The sequence below is a fragment of the Notolepis coatsorum genome (genome assembly GCF_963971535.1).
Source record: "Notolepis coatsorum genome assembly, chromosome: 15".
In the NCBI taxonomy this organism is placed as follows: domain Eukaryota; kingdom Metazoa; phylum Chordata; class Actinopteri; order Aulopiformes; family Paralepididae; genus Notolepis; species Notolepis coatsorum.
This window is the reverse complement of record NC_140179.1, coordinates 4,341,671-4,359,482: the sequence shown is the minus strand read 5'-3', so window position 1 is coordinate 4,359,482 and position 17,812 is coordinate 4,341,671. Positions and strand designations below refer to the sequence as shown.

Genomic DNA, 17,812 nt, shown 5'->3' with positions numbered 1-17,812 from the left:
ACAAACTACAGTGTGTATAAATTAGCCGATTAGTCAGTAATGGACTATGAACAATGCCTGTAAAATGAGCCATACTATTGTCTCCATAGCTATAATACAGAACACATGATGGGTCTGCAAACATCGCTAAAATGGTCATTAACGCTGGCACCAAACGGTGCAGATGGCGAAAGCTAGTGGCCGTGAATGAGTTAACGAGCTAGCTAAATTATACATAAATCGGTTTTCATATAAATCAATCTTCACTATGACTTTAAAACAGTGGCGTGGGCGCCCCCCAGTGGCGAACCACATAACGCGCTGAGTCGCGGCACGGCCGACCCGGGTTCGATTCCCGAACCCGTCATTATTTGTCGAATGTCTTCCCCCCACTCTGTCTCCCGTTTCACCTCTCTCTCTCTCTCTCTACTGGACTGCCCAGTAGAATAAAGCGATAAACGCTAAAGAATATATATTAAGAAAATATTTTTTTTTTATCCACTTTTTCTCCCATTTTCTATATTTTCTCCCATCCCAATTTCGTATCATCCAATTCAACCCTCCCCTGTCACGAACGCTGTTTCTTGCCTCCCACAAGCCGGCTGCAATGTGGACTAAGTCATACATAGCACAAGTCCCCTCCGGTACTTGAGGTAACAGCAGTCGCATCTTTTCACCTGCGCAGCTCGATCTCTCAGTGGCGAGGAGTAACGCGTGGGAGGCTCACGCTGCCCCCGACACTTCCTGATTCTACTGCGCAGGCGCAGCAACCGACCTGTAGGAGTCGCTGTCCACAACGCCCGATCCCCACCCATCAGTTTCCCACCCCCTAATACGGCCAATGTGTATTAGTACGGACGACCAGCTAAACTGAAAGCAATGTGGAGCGCTGGGCTCGAACAGGCAAACACGCAAGTCACTGACTAGCGTCGTGCGTAACAAGTCTCAGTCTCTCTCCTTCAAGTAGCCAAATGTTACACTATAAAAAACTAACTGGATAGTTGACTTAATGATATTCTAAAATCATTAAGTCTGCTTAATGGGCGCTCACACACACACACCTTCTCTATGTGATACAGAGAACTCAACATGCTTCTATGTGCTACAGAGCGCTAACATGCTTCTATGTGATAGAGAACTAACATGCTTCTATGTGCTACAGAGTACTCATGTGTTTCTATGTATTACAGATAACTTGCATGCTTCTATGTGCTAAAAATGTCCATCCACAGCTACGCATGGCTCTTGCCATCAGATGTCATCAGAGCACTTGATCTCTCTCCCTCTCTTGCAACGACTTCTTTATTTATTGCCAAGGCTTTGGCTTAGTACAGCAAACAATATTAGGGAAAAAAATAGCAGTGTTTTGGTGCCGGCTAGGTCCCAGTTCACATCCCAGTTGTTCTCAGCATGGTGTTATTCTAACACAGTAAGCAACTACCAAGAGGAGTATTAATTTAAAGAGGTAGTTGTGATTTCTTACTTACCAATGATGTTGCTGATTGATAAGAGTCCTTTCTCAGCACAATCCATACACAGACAGGAGCTTGACCCCCGTTGACTTTGCATTGGTTTGTGGTTAACTAGCCAGAGCCAGTATGAGGAAGAGCATGGATTGCGTTGAGAAAGAACTTGCACCGATCAACATCATCATTGGTAAGAAAGGGGGGGCTAGGGGTCCAAAGAAATCCCAACTCACTCAACATCTATCCCTTTAAATCCCACTCGTCCTACATCATCCCAGAGCTGGACAGAGAAAGGGACTTTTAATTCAGTCAAATGGAGCATAATAATAGACTAAACTAAAGACACTTTTTACTGTAACCTTGCTATTTACATTTTTTTTACTGTCGTTGTATGTCCGTTCTATTTTATAATTTTTAGACTATTTTTAAACTTAATCATTTTAAACTACTTTATTATTATTTGTATTACTGAATAGAGAGCCTATTAGGACGCTAGATCCTAATGTGAAACACTGGGATTTACCATACCCTGCTATGCTCACCCATGCCTGTATTTTTACTGTTGTGAAGCACTTTGAACTGCAACCTCTGTATGAAAAGTGCTATACAAATAAAGTTAATTATTATTATTATTATTATTATTATTATTATTATTAGGGATGCTCGATATTGGCTTTTTTACCGATACCGATATTCCGATATTGTCCAACTCTTAATTTCCGATACCGATATCAACCGATATCAACCGATACCGATATATGCAGGGTTTCCCCCCCAAAAAACGGAATAATTTCAGGTAACTAATCATTTCACTGGATATATATATATAACAAATATTGTTATTGTTTTTTTCTTTTTTTAAACAGATACCGATATTTTCCGATATCACATTTTACTGCCGATATATCGGACATCCCTAATTATTATTATAAACAGGGCCCTTCAGTTGTACCGGTACAGAACACATAACACCACGACACTCAGTTGGGCCCCTGTGGAAGTACTTAGGCCAGTCCTGTAGTAGAGTCTCTCACCTCAACCCAGTCCTATAGTAGAGTCTCTCACCTCAACCCAGTCCTAGAGTAGAGTCTCTCACCTCAACCCAGTCCTATAGTAGAGTCTCTCACCTCAACCCAGTCCTATAGTAGAGTCTCTCACCTCAACCCAGTCCTATAGTAGAGTCTCTCACCTCAACCCAGTCCTAGAGTAGAGTCTCTCACCTCAACCCAGTCCTGTAGTAGAGTCTCTCACCTCAACCCAGTCCTATTAGTAGAGTCTCTCACCTCAACCCAGTCCTAGAGTAGAGTCTCTCACCTCAACCCAGTCCTAGAGTAGAGTCTCTCACCTCAACCCAGTCCTAGAGTAGAGTCTCTCACCTCAACCCAGTCCTATAGTAGTCTCTCACCTCAACCCAGTCCTATAGTAGAGTCTCTCACCTCAACCCAGTCCCAGAGTAGAGTCTCTCACCTCAACCCAGTCCTATAGTAGAGTCTCTCACCTCAACCCAGTCCTATAGTAGAGTCTCTCACCTCAACCCAGTCCTATAGTAGAGTCTCTCACCTCAACCCAGTCCTATAGTAGAGTCTCTCACCTCAACCCAGTCCTATAGTAGAGTCTCTCACCTCAACCCAGTCCTATAGTAGAGTCTCTCACCTCAACCCAGTCCTATAGTAGAGTCTCTCACCTCAACCCAGTCCTATTAGTAGAGTCTCTCACCTCAACCCAGTCCCAGAGTAGAGTCTCTCACCTCAACCCAGTCCTATAGTAGAGTCTCTCACCTCAACCCAGTCCTATAGTAGAGTCTCTCACCTCAACCCAGTCCTAGAGTAGAGTCTCTCACCTCAACCCAGTCCTACAGTAGAGTCTCTCACCTCAACCCAGTCCTAGAGTAGAGTCTCTCACCTCAACCCAGTCCTATAGTAGAGTCTCTCACCTCAACCCAGTCCCAGAGTAGAGTCTCTCACCTCAACCCAGTCCTATAGTAGAGTCTCTCACCTCAACCCAGTCCTAGAGTAGAGTCTCTCACCTCAACCCAGTCCTAGAGTAGAGTCTCTCACCTCAACCCAGTCCTATAGTAGAGTCTCTCACCTCAACCCAGTCCTATAGTAGAGTCTCTCACCTCAACCCAGTCCTAGAGTAGAGTCTCTCACCTCAACCCAGTCCTAGAGTAGAGTCTCTCACCTCAACCCAGTCCTGTAGTAGAGTCTCTCACCTCAACCCAGTCCTATAGTAGAGTCTCTCACCTCAACCCAGTCCTATAGTAGAGTCTCTCACCTCAACCCAGTCCCAGAGTAGAGTCTCTCACCTCAACCCAGTCCTATAGTAGAGTCTCTCACCTCAACCCAGTCCTATTAGTAGAGTCTCTCACCTCAACCCAGTCCTAGAGTAGAGTCTCTCACCTCAACCCAGTCCTAGAGTAGAGTCTCTCACCTCAACCCAGTCCTATAGTAGAGTCTCTCACCTCAACCCAGTCCTATAGTAGAGTCTCTCACCTCAACCCAGTCCTAGAGTAGAGTCTCTCACCTCAACCCAGTCCTATAGTAGAGTCTCTCACCTCAACCCAGTCCTATAGTAGTCTCTCACCTCAACCCAGTCCTATAGTAGAGTCTCTCACCTCAACCCAGTCCTATAGTAGAGTCTCTCTCCTCAACCCAGTCCCAGAATAGAGTCTCTCACCTCAACCCAGTCCTATAGTAGAGTCTCTCACCTCAACCCAGTCCCAGAGTAGAGTCTCTCACCTCAACCCAGTCCCAGAGTAGAGTCTCTCACCTCCTCAACCCAGTCCTATAGTAGAGTCTCTCACCTCAACCCAGTCCTATAGTAGAGTCTCTCACCTCAACCCAGTCCTATAGTAGAGTCTCTCACCTCAACCCAGTCCCAGAGTAGAGTCTCTCACCTCAACCCAGTCCTATAGTAGAGTCTCTCACCTCAACCCAGTCCTATAGTAGAGTCTCTCACCTCAACCCAGTCCTATAGTAGAGTCTCTCACCTCAACCCAGTCCTATAGTAGAGTCTCTCACCTCAACCCAGTCCCAGAGTAGAGTCTCTCACCTCAACCCAGTCCTATAGTAGAGTCTCTCACCTCAACCCAGTCCTATAGTAGAGTCTCTCACCTCAACCCAGTCCTATAGTAGAGTCTCTCACCTCAACCCAGTCCTATAGTAGAGTCTCTCACCTCAACCCAGTCCTAGAGTAGAGTCTCTCACCTCAACCCAGTCCTAGAGTAGAGTCTCTCACCTCAACCCAGTCCTATAGTAGAGTCTCTCACCTCAACCCAGTCCTATAGTAGAGTCTCTCACCTCAACCCAGTCCTATAGTAGAGTCTCTCACCTCAACCCAGTCCTATAGTAGAGTCTCTCACCTCAACCCAGTCCTATAGTAGAGTCTCTCACCTCAACCCAGTCCTATAGTAGAGTCTCTCACCTCAACCCAGTCCTATAGTAGAGTCTCTCACCTCAACCCAGTCCTATAGTAGAGTCTCTCACATCAACCCAGTCCCAGAGTAGAGTCTCTCACCTCAACCCAGTCCTATAGTAGAGTCTCTCACCTCAACCCAGTCCTATAGTAGTCTCTCACCTCAACCCAGTCCTATAGTAGAGTCTCTCTCCTCAACCCAGTCCTATAGTAGAGTCTCTCACCTCAACCCAGTCCTATAGTAGAGTCTCTCACCTCAACCCAGTCCTAGAGTAGAGTCTCTCACCTCAACCCAGTCCTATAGTAGAGTCTCTCACCTCAACCCAGTCCTATAGTAGAGTCTCTCACCTCAACCCAGTCCTATAGTAGAGTCTCTCACCTCAACCCAGTCCTAGAGTAGAGTCTCTCACCTCAACCCAGTCCTATAGTAGAGTCTCTCACCTCAACCCAGTCCTATAGTAGAGTCTCTCACCTCAACCCAGTCCTATAGTAGAGTCTCTCACCTCAACCCAGTCCTATAGTAGAGTCTCTCACCTCAACCCAGTCCCAGAGTAGAGTCTCTCACCTCAACCCAGTCCTATAGTAGAGTCTCTCACCTCAACCCAGTCCTATAGTAGTCTCTCACCTCAACCCAGTCCTATAGTAGAGTCTCTCACCTCAACCCAGTCCTATAGTAGAGTCTCTCACCTCAACCCAGTCCCAGAGTAGAGTCTCTCACCTCAACCCAGTCCTATAGTAGAGTCTCTCACCTCAACCCAGTCCTATAGTAGAGTCTCTCACCTCAACCCAGTCCTATAGTAGAGTCTCTCACCTCAACCCAGTCCTATAGTAGAGTCTCTCACCTCAACCCAGTCCTATAGTAGAGTCTCTCACCTCCTCAACCCAGTCCTATAGTAGAGTCTCTCACCTCAACCCAGTCCTATAGTAGAGTCTCTCACCTCAACCCGGTCCTATAGTAGTCTCTCACCTCAACCCAGTCCTAGAGTAGAGTCTCTCACCTCAACCCAGTCCTATAGTAGAGTCTCTCTCCTCAACCCAGTCCCAGAGTAGAGTCTCTCACCTCAACCCAGTCCTACAGTAGAGTCTCTCACCTCAACCCAGTCCTAGAGTAATGTCAAATCAACCAGAGTGTGTTCTTACAAAAAGAAAAATACGTAGGCGGTTAGGTGGCGTAGCGGAGATTACGTTAGTCACCAACCCCGGAGCTGTGAGCTGGATTCGCCTGTTCGCCTGTTCGAATCCAGCTCACAGCTCCGGGGTTGTCACCAGCTTGGCTGGCCGTTCACACTAATACAATTGGCGGTATTAGAGGGTGGGAGAAGCTGGCGGGGTGGGTCCGGGTCGTTGTAAACAGCGACTCCTACAGTTCGGTCGGAGCGCCTGCTAAGCGCGGATAGGACCTGAGGGGGATAGTGTGATCCTTCCACACGCTACGCCCCCTCGATAAGAATCCGCGCTGCCAGGTGAAAAGAAGCGGTGATTGGCTGGACGTGTGTCGGAGGAAGCACGTGGTAGCCTCCACTCTCCCAGATGATCTGACTGTGGGGGGTGCGCAGCGACCAGGAATGGGACTGGGAATTGGCATACGACTAACATTGGGATGAGAGAAAAATCTGAGGAAAATGGAGGGGAGAAAAGATCATTAAAAAAAAAAAAAAAAAAAAAAACATGTTTTCGGTGGAAACTGTGTCTTTGGGGGTTATTGTGAAAATCCCTTGTCTATCTGTGTCCATAATCGATGTGAGGTAACCCTCCGGCCATTAGCTCCAATTAGGCAGAAAACCGCAGATGACACGGTTGGAACCTCAGGGAACAACAGAGCCACTGTCCTGTGTATGTGTGTGTGTGTGTGTGTGTGTGTGTGTGTGTGTGTGTGTGTGTGACGTGTGTGTGTGTGTGTGTGTGTGTGTGTGTGTAGGTGTGTGTGTGTGTAGGTGTGTGTGTGTGTGTGTGTGTGTGTGTGTGTGTGTGTGTGTGTAGGTGTGTGTGTGTGTGTGTGTGTGTAGGTGTGTGTGTGTAGGTGTGTGTGTGTAGGTGTGTGTGTGTGTGTGTGTGCTACAGCCTAGTCAGACAGCCTTCTGCATGACTCTGTGATGTCCTGTGTGTTGCATACGGCCAGACAGCAGAAATGTGTTTTCATCAAATTTGCTCACTGCACTAAACTTGTTCCTTTCCCCTTTTTTGGTGTCTGCTACCGATAACTGCTTATTTCATAGAATCAGACTAGACAAGGTTAAGCACAGCTATACATTCCTCAGGAAACAAGGTAATGCAAGGTAGCAGCAGTATTATTGGGTGTGGGTGTGTGTGTGACATGAATTAAACATGTGGAATATAGAGCAAAAGTATAAAGAGATGGTCTGTTCCGCTGCATCCAGATGGATGGAGCAAGGGTGACCTCCAGTGGTGGAGAGAGAGTATCACCCAGGTCAGGATGTTGCTAGCAGAACACTACAGGATGGTAACAATATAAATAATTAGGGATGCTCGATATTGGCTTTTTTTACAGATACCGATATAGTCCAACTCTTCATTTCCGATACCGATATCAACCGATACCGATATATGCAGGGTCCCCCCCCCCCCCCCCCCCCCCCCCCAAACGAAATAATTTCAGGTAATTAACATTACATGTCTCTTGTTGTGGAATTAACACAACATTATGCATACTTTTGACAATAAATTTAATCAGAATTTGTTCTTACTTGCCTGGGTAAATAAAGGTTATAGAAATGTAAAAAATAAAAATGTAAACATGTTCTTTATTTTTATTTTTTTAAACCAATAGATATTTTCCGATATCACATTTTTATGCCAATATCGGCCGATAATATCGGACATCCCTAAAAATAATACTATGTCAGGAGTTCACGCCGGTTTATGTCAAAGGGATGCATGCGTTCCAGAAATTTGGCTCGTCACACCATCAAAGAAAAAGCTGGTTTAAAGTAAACTACGCCCAATCTCAGAATTAGGACCCCCCGGCTGATGCACATTAGAACCGCCAAGCTGCACATTAGGAGCCCCAGGCTGATGCACATTGGAACCGCCAAGCTGCACATTAGGAGCCCCAAACGGATACACATTAGGAGCCCCAAACGGATACACATTAGGAGCCCCAAACAGATACACATTAGGAGGACCCCAAAAGAAGTGACCGTTCTCTCACCCAGACAGTTGTAGAGACCCTGGCTGATCCAGGCCAGGATGGCCAAGGTGATCAGGTCACCGAAACTGGCGGCGATGGGCGTGGCCACATTGTCCGGGTTGATGCCCGTCTTCTTGGAACCCACGATCACGCCCACCATGAGGACACCTGGGCAGGGCGAGGGGCGAGAGGGGAGGGAGGGAGGGTTACACCCGTAACATTCAGCTCATTGGCACCATCGGAAAGCGGCACTAGCCTAAACTGTCATGAGGAATATACCACCCATTTTAAAGATCCCCTGTAGGGCTGGACGGTAGGGTCTAAAAATGTATATCACGGTATAATTTGAAGCATAGAGACGGTAACGGTATATATCACGGTATATTCATTTATCTTAAAATGGCTAACGTTAGCCCGTTGCTGCGCTAAAGCAAGTCTCCTCTCAGCCTCCTTAGCCAAATTGAAATGCCCAAACTATAATGGCAAGGTCCGTGAGCAAGTGGAGAAAAACTCGGTACAATTAAACACTATATGAAACGACCGCTGCAAACGTCGAGTGAATCCTCAAGTAACGTTAACGTAGGGGTGCTCCAGTAGCACACCATGTACCGCGCTGCGTCGCGGAATACCGTGCTGCGTCACGGACCTGGTTGACTCAGAGTTCGATTCCCGGACTCGCCGTCATTTGCCGAATGTCTTCCCCTGCTCTCTCTCCCGTTTCACCCTACATCTGTAGGTCTGTTATTTGTGCAGAACTCATCAACAGAGCACCTTTCTCACATTCTTCCCCTAGAGGGGGAGAGCTTCAGTGTTTTCACGATACCAACATTTTCACTTTGATATCAAATTTGGTTTTATGTTTATTTGACATACAAAAGACATTTATCTCAATTAATGCACTAAAAGATGCACTGCACCAGATATAGCTATAATTAGCCATTTTCCTATCTGCAGTCCCTAGGCAGGTAGACATAAAAGCAGTACAAGTTAACATGACAATAAAAGAGATACAAAATACAGTAACAACAAAGCAACAACCATAACCACATTCCCATTCCTAAACCTACGCCACCGCTGGACGGGCTGGGACACCAGGACACAGAGGGAGGGCTGTCCGTGCACTGGGAGGAGGGGAGGGAAGGTTGCCACAGGTATTATAGGCAGAATTATGTTTCCTTTATGAGTCAATGCCGAGCACCATTTGTTCTGCATTACTTGAGTGCGAATAACAGTATTAGGCTGCGTACAGACAAGGTGTCTTGATTGATTGATTGATTGATTGATTGAAAACTTTATTAACAGATTGCAGAATGGTACGGCTCAATACACACAATTGTTAAGGGGATGCAGACCAGAGAAAGACTTTCGTCTCGTTTACATCAGGGTCCCCCATTTTCAATTCACAATGACATTTATGACATACACGACATATACAGATATACATCATGACATACAGATATACAGTAAGTACGGTTACATTTGTGACATACAAGATGTGCAAATATACAGTATTGTTAAAGCAGAGATCCTAACAGTCTCGTCTTGATAACATGGAAGAATTGAGACGAGCGCAGTCGCTCGCCCCTCTCTCTCTGCCGACTCCTTTCATCTCTGCCCGTCTCTGAAGCACTGTTGCTGCCTTGTGCAGGAATCATAGCTGGTTAAATCATAAATTATTACTAGAGAGCAAAGCGTTGCAAAAAATCTCTCTCTCTCCACCCCTCTGTGTGTGTGTGTGTGCGTGTGCGTGTGCGTGCGTGTGTCCCGCAGTATACTTCAGCAGCCTCTTCTGTTAATTAGTTCAGGGTGTGGTGTCATTTCTGAGGTACTGAACATTGGAACATTATAATACCAACCCGTTTTTTAGCAACAAAGTATAAAAAAAATTGGCGCGGCTGGGTAGCACAGCGGACTAAGCGTCTGTCTACCACCGCAGAGACACTGGTATCGAATCCGGCTGTCAGCGGTGCCTCCGGCTTGGCCGGTCATCCATACTGACACAATTGGCGGCGTCAGCGGGAGAGAAGCCGGTGGGTGGTATTCTGGTCGTTGTAAACAGCGACTCCTACAGGTCGGTCGGGGCGCCTGCACAGCGAGGGAGGGAGATGGTGAAGGTAGTGTGAGCCTCCCACGCGTTACACTTCCCCAGTGAGAGTCCTCGCTGCCAGGTGAAAAGAGGCTGCTGGCTGTCTCCTATGTATCGGAGGAAGCATGCGATAGACTTCAGGGCTCCCTAGACCGACCAGTGGGGGGCACATGCGCGCAACCACCAGGAAGGGGAGGGGGGAATTGGCATAACGACTAAATTTGGGATGGGAGGAAAATACAGAAAAACAGGAGAAAAAGTGGATAAAAAAAAAAGTATCAAAGAATTACCTACGTTTTGATATACCGTGCAACACTATCATGGTCCAATATGTGGTAACTTGACACCTTTAGCTTCAGCTACACAAAACGTTGATAATAAGCCGTTGACTTGGAATTCCTGGTAAATACCAATGGGTGCTTGTTGCCGTAAGGGCGGTAGTTTGTGTGTATTTTTTATTTTTTAAATTCACTTTTTCTGTATTTTTGCTCCGATCCCAATTTAGTCGTTATGCCAATTCCCTTCCTGGACGTTGCTCGCATTGCCCCACTGTTGGTCTAGGGAGGGTATAGAACTACCACATGCCTCCTCCGATACATGTGGAGTCAGCCAGCCGCTTCTTTTCACCTGACAGCGAGGACTCTCACTGGGGGAACGTAACACGTGCGGAGGTTGACGTTATTTCCCCCCCGATCCCCTTCCTGCTGAACAGGCGCCCCGACCGACCGACCAGTAGGAACCACAGTTTACAACGACCAGGACACACACCCCGCCGGCTTCCCACCCGCTAACACTGTCAATTGTGTCAGTATGGACGACTGACCAAGCCGGAGGTACCGCTGACAGCTGGATTCGAACCCAGAGTCTCTGCGGTGGTAGGCGAGTGCTTAGTCCACTGCGCTACCCAGCCGCCCTTAGTAGTTTGTGTGTATTGTGTATTTGGTTGTTTCCCCCCTGTGTCTCTCCCCAGGTACCGTCCCCCCTTACCATCACAGTTGGTGATTGAGCACACAGGGGGGGGTCACTGGACTCATCAGGGCTTTGTGGATCAGAACCTGGGGAAGCATGCGGACCGTGCCAGTGGGCCATTGAGCAGATCTCTGCGTGTGGGTTGTTGAACCCCATTATATGCTCGAGTTCTTTGTGTAAACTCTCTTCTGTAAAGTCTTCCACCATCTATTGTAGAGAGTGTGGTCGCTAACGTTGTGTCCAACATCGTCGTCTCTATTCATTTGGAGGTTTAATTGTTATTCCGTTTCTATATTTGATTGATTCCTCTTTCTCTGGTGGCCTTTATCAATCGGTTCATCATTTCTATCCTAAAAAATTCCACGTGTTTTTGTCCGTCCGTCGTCCTCCTTCCTTCTTCTCCAGGTCATTTAAAAGTGTTACTCCCTCGTCCCCTGGATTACAATCGACGTCACAGTTGCCAATTTGCATTATTCCTAGAGCCTTGCATCGTCAATGAGGGCAAAGGTGATGCTAAGGTTTTTGAACAAATTGGCAAGAAAATATAGAAACATTTTAAGGGTTTAAAATACATCTGGAGGTGGACCCGTTTGGAGATATAAGCCAAGAGTGCGCCTCTCTTGGTATAGTTCTTTTTTTTTGTCTAATACAAATGGAGGACGTATGTATAGCGGAGATGCAATCTTCCCATATACCCTCAGGGAAAACCATTCCCATGTCGCGTTCCCATGCGTCCCGCGTTTTAGTGCTCGTTGGTGGGTCAATGTTTTGGATAATATCATATGTTCTGGAGATTAAGCCCCTGTTGAACACATTCAAATTGAATATTTCGTATGCAGAATCCTTATTTGGGGGTTTAGGGTAGGTATAAGCTGCGAGCTTGTAGATACCTGAAAAAGTGCGATTGTGGTATGTTGCGCTCCTTGCGTATAAGTTCAAATGTCATGAATGCATTGTCATCAAATAGATCTTCAAAGAAGACCAGTCCGAGTCGATGCCAACCAGCAAAAGTAGCATCCATTTGTGAGGGTGTGAAAAGAGGGTTAAGGGACAGGGGAGACAGACCACTCATCTGACTCAGATTGAAATGTTTACGAAATTGTATCCAGATTTTGATGGAATTCAGTACTACTGGGTTAGAAAACATTTTAGCATTCGTGCATGTTGGCAATGAAGCAGATAAAATGGAAATTGGGGAAATTGATGGATGTGAGGCAAGCTCCATTGTTGCCTACATAGGCCCCTCTCTATCTGTGAGTGTTGCCACTAGGGATGGGTACCTTTCACATTTGAACCGATACGGTACCGGTACCTGTGAATCGATACCGGTACCCAACGGTACCTTTTTTCTGTACTTTAGTCTCAAGAAATTTTATTTCAGTCGTAAAAAAAAAAAATCCAAACTTCAAATAACTACAATTTCGACAGTTTTTGGCTTGCCATTGCTCCGACTGCTTTGTTGTTGAATCAAGTCAAATCCTAGGTAAGCATATATTGTGCGTGTGAACGTTGACATGAAAAGAAAAAAAAGGTAAAAAAAAATAATAGTTTAAAAAAATATAAAAAGAAAAAGAAATCGGTATCTCACTTGAATCGCTACTCGGTAGTACCGACGTGTTTCGGTTCGGTACCTCAAAAGTACCGAATTCGGTACCCATCCCTAGTAGCCACCCAATATGCCAATTTGGAGACATTTGCTGCCCAGTAATAATAGAGAAAGTTAGGAAGACCCAACCCCCCTTCAGATTTAGGTCTTTGCAGATAGATCTTCTTCAGTCGGGGGGTTGTTTTGTTCCAAATAAAAGTTGAAATGTATTTCTCTAATTTAACAAAGAATTGTTTCGGGAGCCAGACTGGAAGCGCTTGAAATAAACATAGGAATCTTGGTAATACTGTCATTTTCAGAGCGTTAACTCGTCCAGCTAGGGAAATTGGTGAGCACGACCAGCGTTCTCTCTTGGTATAGTTCTACCGACCCTCAATTGTCTTTTTATTTTCTTTTATTTTTTAGTATTTTGTTATTCATGTGAGCCTGGGGGATTATTCAGGATGGCGTGGAATTGGGGAGCAGGGGTGATGGGTTGGGGGTACTGACTGGAGTGTAGAAATATGATTTCATGTAAGTCAAAATTTGGATGAAATTAAGAAATTGTTATTTGATGAAATGCATCTACTTGCATCTATTGTATCTGCACCCTTTTTTAATAATAGTTCAAATAAAAAATGTAAAATGCTCCTCTCTCTTCCCGTGTGCGTTTGTGTTCCTACCCTGCAGCAGGGAGGCGATGAAGGCTGTGGCCACGCTGCTGGAGCACAGGAGCACCGCGTGGCTCATCTGAAACTTCCCCTCTGGGATCCAACCCAGGACCACGGCCGCTACCGCCGCCAGGAAGCCCACTACTGTAGCCTGCACCTGAACATACAGAAGAGGGGGAAGAAAGAACGAGAGAGAAAGAGAGAGAAAAGAAGTGAGGCAGATCGGGGAGGGGGGAGGTTAGTATACTAGTCCTAGAGTGGCCGATATTCCATACATTGCATGTGTTCCATATACAGCCATAGAACGCTCCGTGTCATTTGTTGGCGGGGATTCACATGAGCAGCGTTCCAATTTGTCACACGCTCCGTGTGAACTAATTAAATAAGAAAATTGCTACGACTTGGGGTCAGTTCTTGTTGTCATATAGTATCAAATCCCTTTGACGGTTCAGAAAACTTACATTTAGTAAAATATCAACACAGTCACACACTTTTCCACGAGATTCACACGGACCACATTCTGTGTTCGATCGTGACAGGGTGGCAAACACAGCAGCACCAAATCACATGGAAACTTCCAGGTGTGGTTTACATTTGCCTAAGTGCCCCTCACCTATATTTGTGATTAACGTTTTCACGTGATCCAACGTTTTAATGCGATTGGTCAGCAGGATGAATTCTCAAGTGTTTCGGGCAATATCATCTGCTCATATTCAGCCAAATGATTCAGAACAGTGCAGTTATTCAGACTGTCATCGACTTCAAAAGGATTTGCAACCAAGTAATAAAAGTTCAATTTTATTCATGCATTGTTAGTTTGTCCAATTACTTTTGGTCCCTTTAAAAAAAAGAGGGGGGGGGGGTGCACACGTGTAGAAACTGTTGAAATTCCTACATTGTTCACCCGATTTGGATATCCTCAAATGAAAGCTGAAAGTCTGCACTTAAAGCACATCTCGATTGTTTCAAGTGCAAGTACATTGTGGTGGTGTACAGAGACAGAATTGTGATCATTGTGTCAATGTCAATGTCCCAATATTTATGGACCCGACTGTATCCGTCTATCGCCAAGTGGAGTGCCAGTAACAAAGAGAGAATGATTACCTGCTTCAATGCCAAGTTCCCGATGATAAGATTCCACTTCTCGATGGGAGAATCCATCTTACCCACGTTCACCTGTGTGTCGGGAAGAGACGTCAGTCAGTGAGAGCACTCACACTTTCTCTCTACAAACCAACAGTACACCGTTAGGGCTCATTCTCATGTAAACGGGGGCACCGCATCCACAGGTTGTGGGGCGGCGTGGCTCAGGGGTAGAGTGGGTCGTCCAATGATCGAAGGGTTGGTGGTTCGAATCCCGCTCAAGCCCATGTCCATCCCACTGCCGTTGTGTCCTTGGGCAAGACACTTAACCTACTTGCCTCGTATGAATGTGTATGCATGTGAATGAATGTTGGTGGTGGTCGGAGGGGCCGTAGGCGATGATTATTCGCCACGCTTCCGTGAGTCTGCCTCAGGGCAGCTCTGGCTGCAATTGTAGCTTACCACCACCGGTATGACTGTGTATGAACGAATAATGGACTCTGTAAGCGCTCTGGGGTCACTGGGGTGTCATGAAGAGCAAGAGCGCTATATAAATCCAATCCATTATTACAGGTTGGTGCATTGGTGTGGATGGGCTATTTGTAAACCATGGACCCCTTGTGTTGTGTTAATTATAGCTCAATGACATGATAGGTAGCATTGCTAAGACAAGACATTGCTATTTTACCATCTACATAATTTCATGGAGCTGAATATAGCAACAATTAAGAGTTTTTGGTGTGTGAGATTATGTGTAAAATAAATCAGCATTGTTTTTTGGTGAAGTGCCCTTTAAAAGTAAATCTCTAAAATGTTCATATAAACATATTTTCGTTCGATATTCGGTCAACATTTACATTTAGTCATTTAGCTGATGCTTTTATCCAAAGCGACTTACAAGTTCTTTACGACAAGTCATCAGGAAGGGCACAACTCTTATCAGCTGAGTAACAATGTTCATCAAAGTGTTGCGTGTTACAGTGTAGGTTAGTATATTAGGACAAGTGCATGACAGTAAGGTTAGTTAGGTTAGTTAGGGTTAGATATACCGGTATATATTTTTTTCATTTCCAATGATGTAACGCAGTAGATTCCACCAATACCCAGTTCACACATGTTTATATACATGTGCCATTCTAAACACCGGCGTCTGGAAGGACATTCCCGGGAAAACCATCCCGTGCACAGGAAGTGAAGTGTCTTACTCTTAAGTCACCAGCAGCAACAGCAGTTTGTTTGGAATAAACAGCCGACAAAGTCAATAGTTGCCATGCCTTTTCAAGATGAAAAGCAAGTAAGTGTAGTGCAAAATAAACTACACTTTTAAACAAAAACAAACTCAAGGATTCTTGGGAATTACCACTTTACTGTAAATCCAGATTTGACAAAAGAGTCTCCCCGAGTTAGAAACAAACAAGTAATATGGGATGCCACCAGATGGCGGTGCCTCATTGACAATGAATATGAGGGAGAAAGAATTTGTGGATACAGTGACAGCAGACACACACCATATATATATATATTATACAGTGCACTAGAGAATTCTTGGCATCCTTTTTTATTTATTTTTTATATAAATCAGCTTGATCTCACACTCAAAATATGAGCTTTTAATTAAGATCAAATACGTTGTGTTTCTTTTATTAAGAAATAATAGTTTTAATAAGTCACAATTCTTAGCAGCCCAATAAATGATCACTGAAACAATGATCTCATCACACAACCATGGAAAAGTCCCTGAAATTGCAATTGAAAGTTGAAACCACACCATCCCACAAGCGGTTGAACTGCGATATGAAAGTGCAACAGCACAAGTTGCCAGCTAACAGATGCGACCGGATACATACTCAGTTTCTGTACTGTACCCATCATAGATAGCGCTTCCCGTTTTATGTTGTGGCCAAAAATCTGAGGCATTGATGGAGCCCTTGAGAACGAGCTGAGTGCTTGTTAGAGAGTAATGAAGCACAAGTTCAACAGAGATGGTCCTGAACTTAACCTACTGAAGCCTAAGGCTGCAGCTACATTGATCCGTCAATGAACAGATAGAAATTTGATGGAAGGTACTACCGTCTTTTAACATTTTAAAATTAGAACCCATCGTAATCACGCCTTTGCAGAAATAACAGCTTTGGTAACATATCAGTCAGTTCCAAAAGTTCTCCCTCTCCAAACAGACGGAGACGGACCCCGCACTAACCCCGTCCCAACAAGCGGATACTCCTCACTGAAAATGAGTTCATTAAAAACAGACACTGGACAGACAGACACAACAGATCAATGTATGCATGTGTATTATACAGTATATACTAATATTGGACGGGTCTTGTATTTACCTCAGCTGCAAAGAGCACCAGGCCTTTATTAGAGAGAGGCTTATATAAGAGGCAGGCCTTCATTTCACAAACTGGCCAATTGTAATTGTGAAACTGTGGTGGATTAACGTAATCCACACACTGAAGTTGGAACTGTCCATAGGTTGCGGGGTCCGCATGGACAATTTAGCGTGTGGTTCGACTCTACCCGAGTCGAATCGAGTTGATAACATGCAGTAGCTTTAGCTAACGCTATCATAGCCATCATGATATGTAATAGTCAACTGGACAACGCCAGCCCCGCCTGCCAACGCCATATAGATAGCGAACATTAACTAACGTTTGCAAAACAAAGCCAACGTCATCCAGCCGACACCACAGATCTAGCTATGACAACGTTAGCTAATGTTAGCTAACGCTAACGCCAACAAAGTGAGAGTAGGGAACGGTAGAGAGAGGCAGCACTTAATTTGCATTGGCAAGAGTTTATCTCATTCTATATCACAGCACAAAAATTTAAAAAAAAACTTTTTTTTGCGACCTTGTATTGGAAGCAGGCCTGTATTTGTCTGTATGTATCAAACCCCCGTCCATAATTAGAGGCCTGTTCTCTAGTTGAACACCCTCCACTATTAGAGGATTTACGGTACACACAAACAGAAGTTTGGAATCACTAAGAAAATCTTTGGAAATTACCATAACAAATTACCATTGAAATTACCACTGGAGATTTAAATATGTTGGACTTCCAACAGAAAGAAAAAGGAAACACTGGTAACTGGGCAAATTAAGATAGCATGTTTGATAAGATGTACAGTTTGCAACCATTTCATCAGTAGAACATATGGAGGCTTGTATTGGAGCCTGGTGAGAGTATGCACTGCTGCAGTACAGTGTTAAGTTGCTCAATACTAAAGCAATCATGGTAAATGGTTGCTTTTTTATATAGCGCTTTTATCCAAAGCCAGTGTTTCCCCTACCATTGCAACGGGACCCCCCCCCCCCCCCCCCCCCCCCCTGAACAAATTATAATAAAAAAATTATAATTTTTTTTTAGGTTAGCTTTAATCACAGTAACGTTGGCGAGCTAGCTAAA

General features: G+C 45.0%; 1 protein-coding gene across 1 annotated transcript in view; it reads right to left on the bottom strand.

Moving 5' to 3' along the window:
- Positions 1-17,812, bottom strand: part of slc41a2b (solute carrier family 41 member 2b) — a 68,433-nt gene that overhangs the window by 31,646 nt on the left and 18,975 nt on the right. Inside the window, exons 4-6 of the mRNA XM_084330898.1 lie at positions 14,423-14,494; positions 13,331-13,475; positions 8,029-8,175 (exon numbers count right to left, since the gene is read on the bottom strand). Coding sequence (XP_084187024.1) covers positions 8,029-8,175; positions 13,331-13,475; positions 14,423-14,494 — 364 coding nt within the window. The remainder of the gene's footprint in view (positions 1-8,028; positions 8,176-13,330; positions 13,476-14,422; positions 14,495-17,812) is intronic.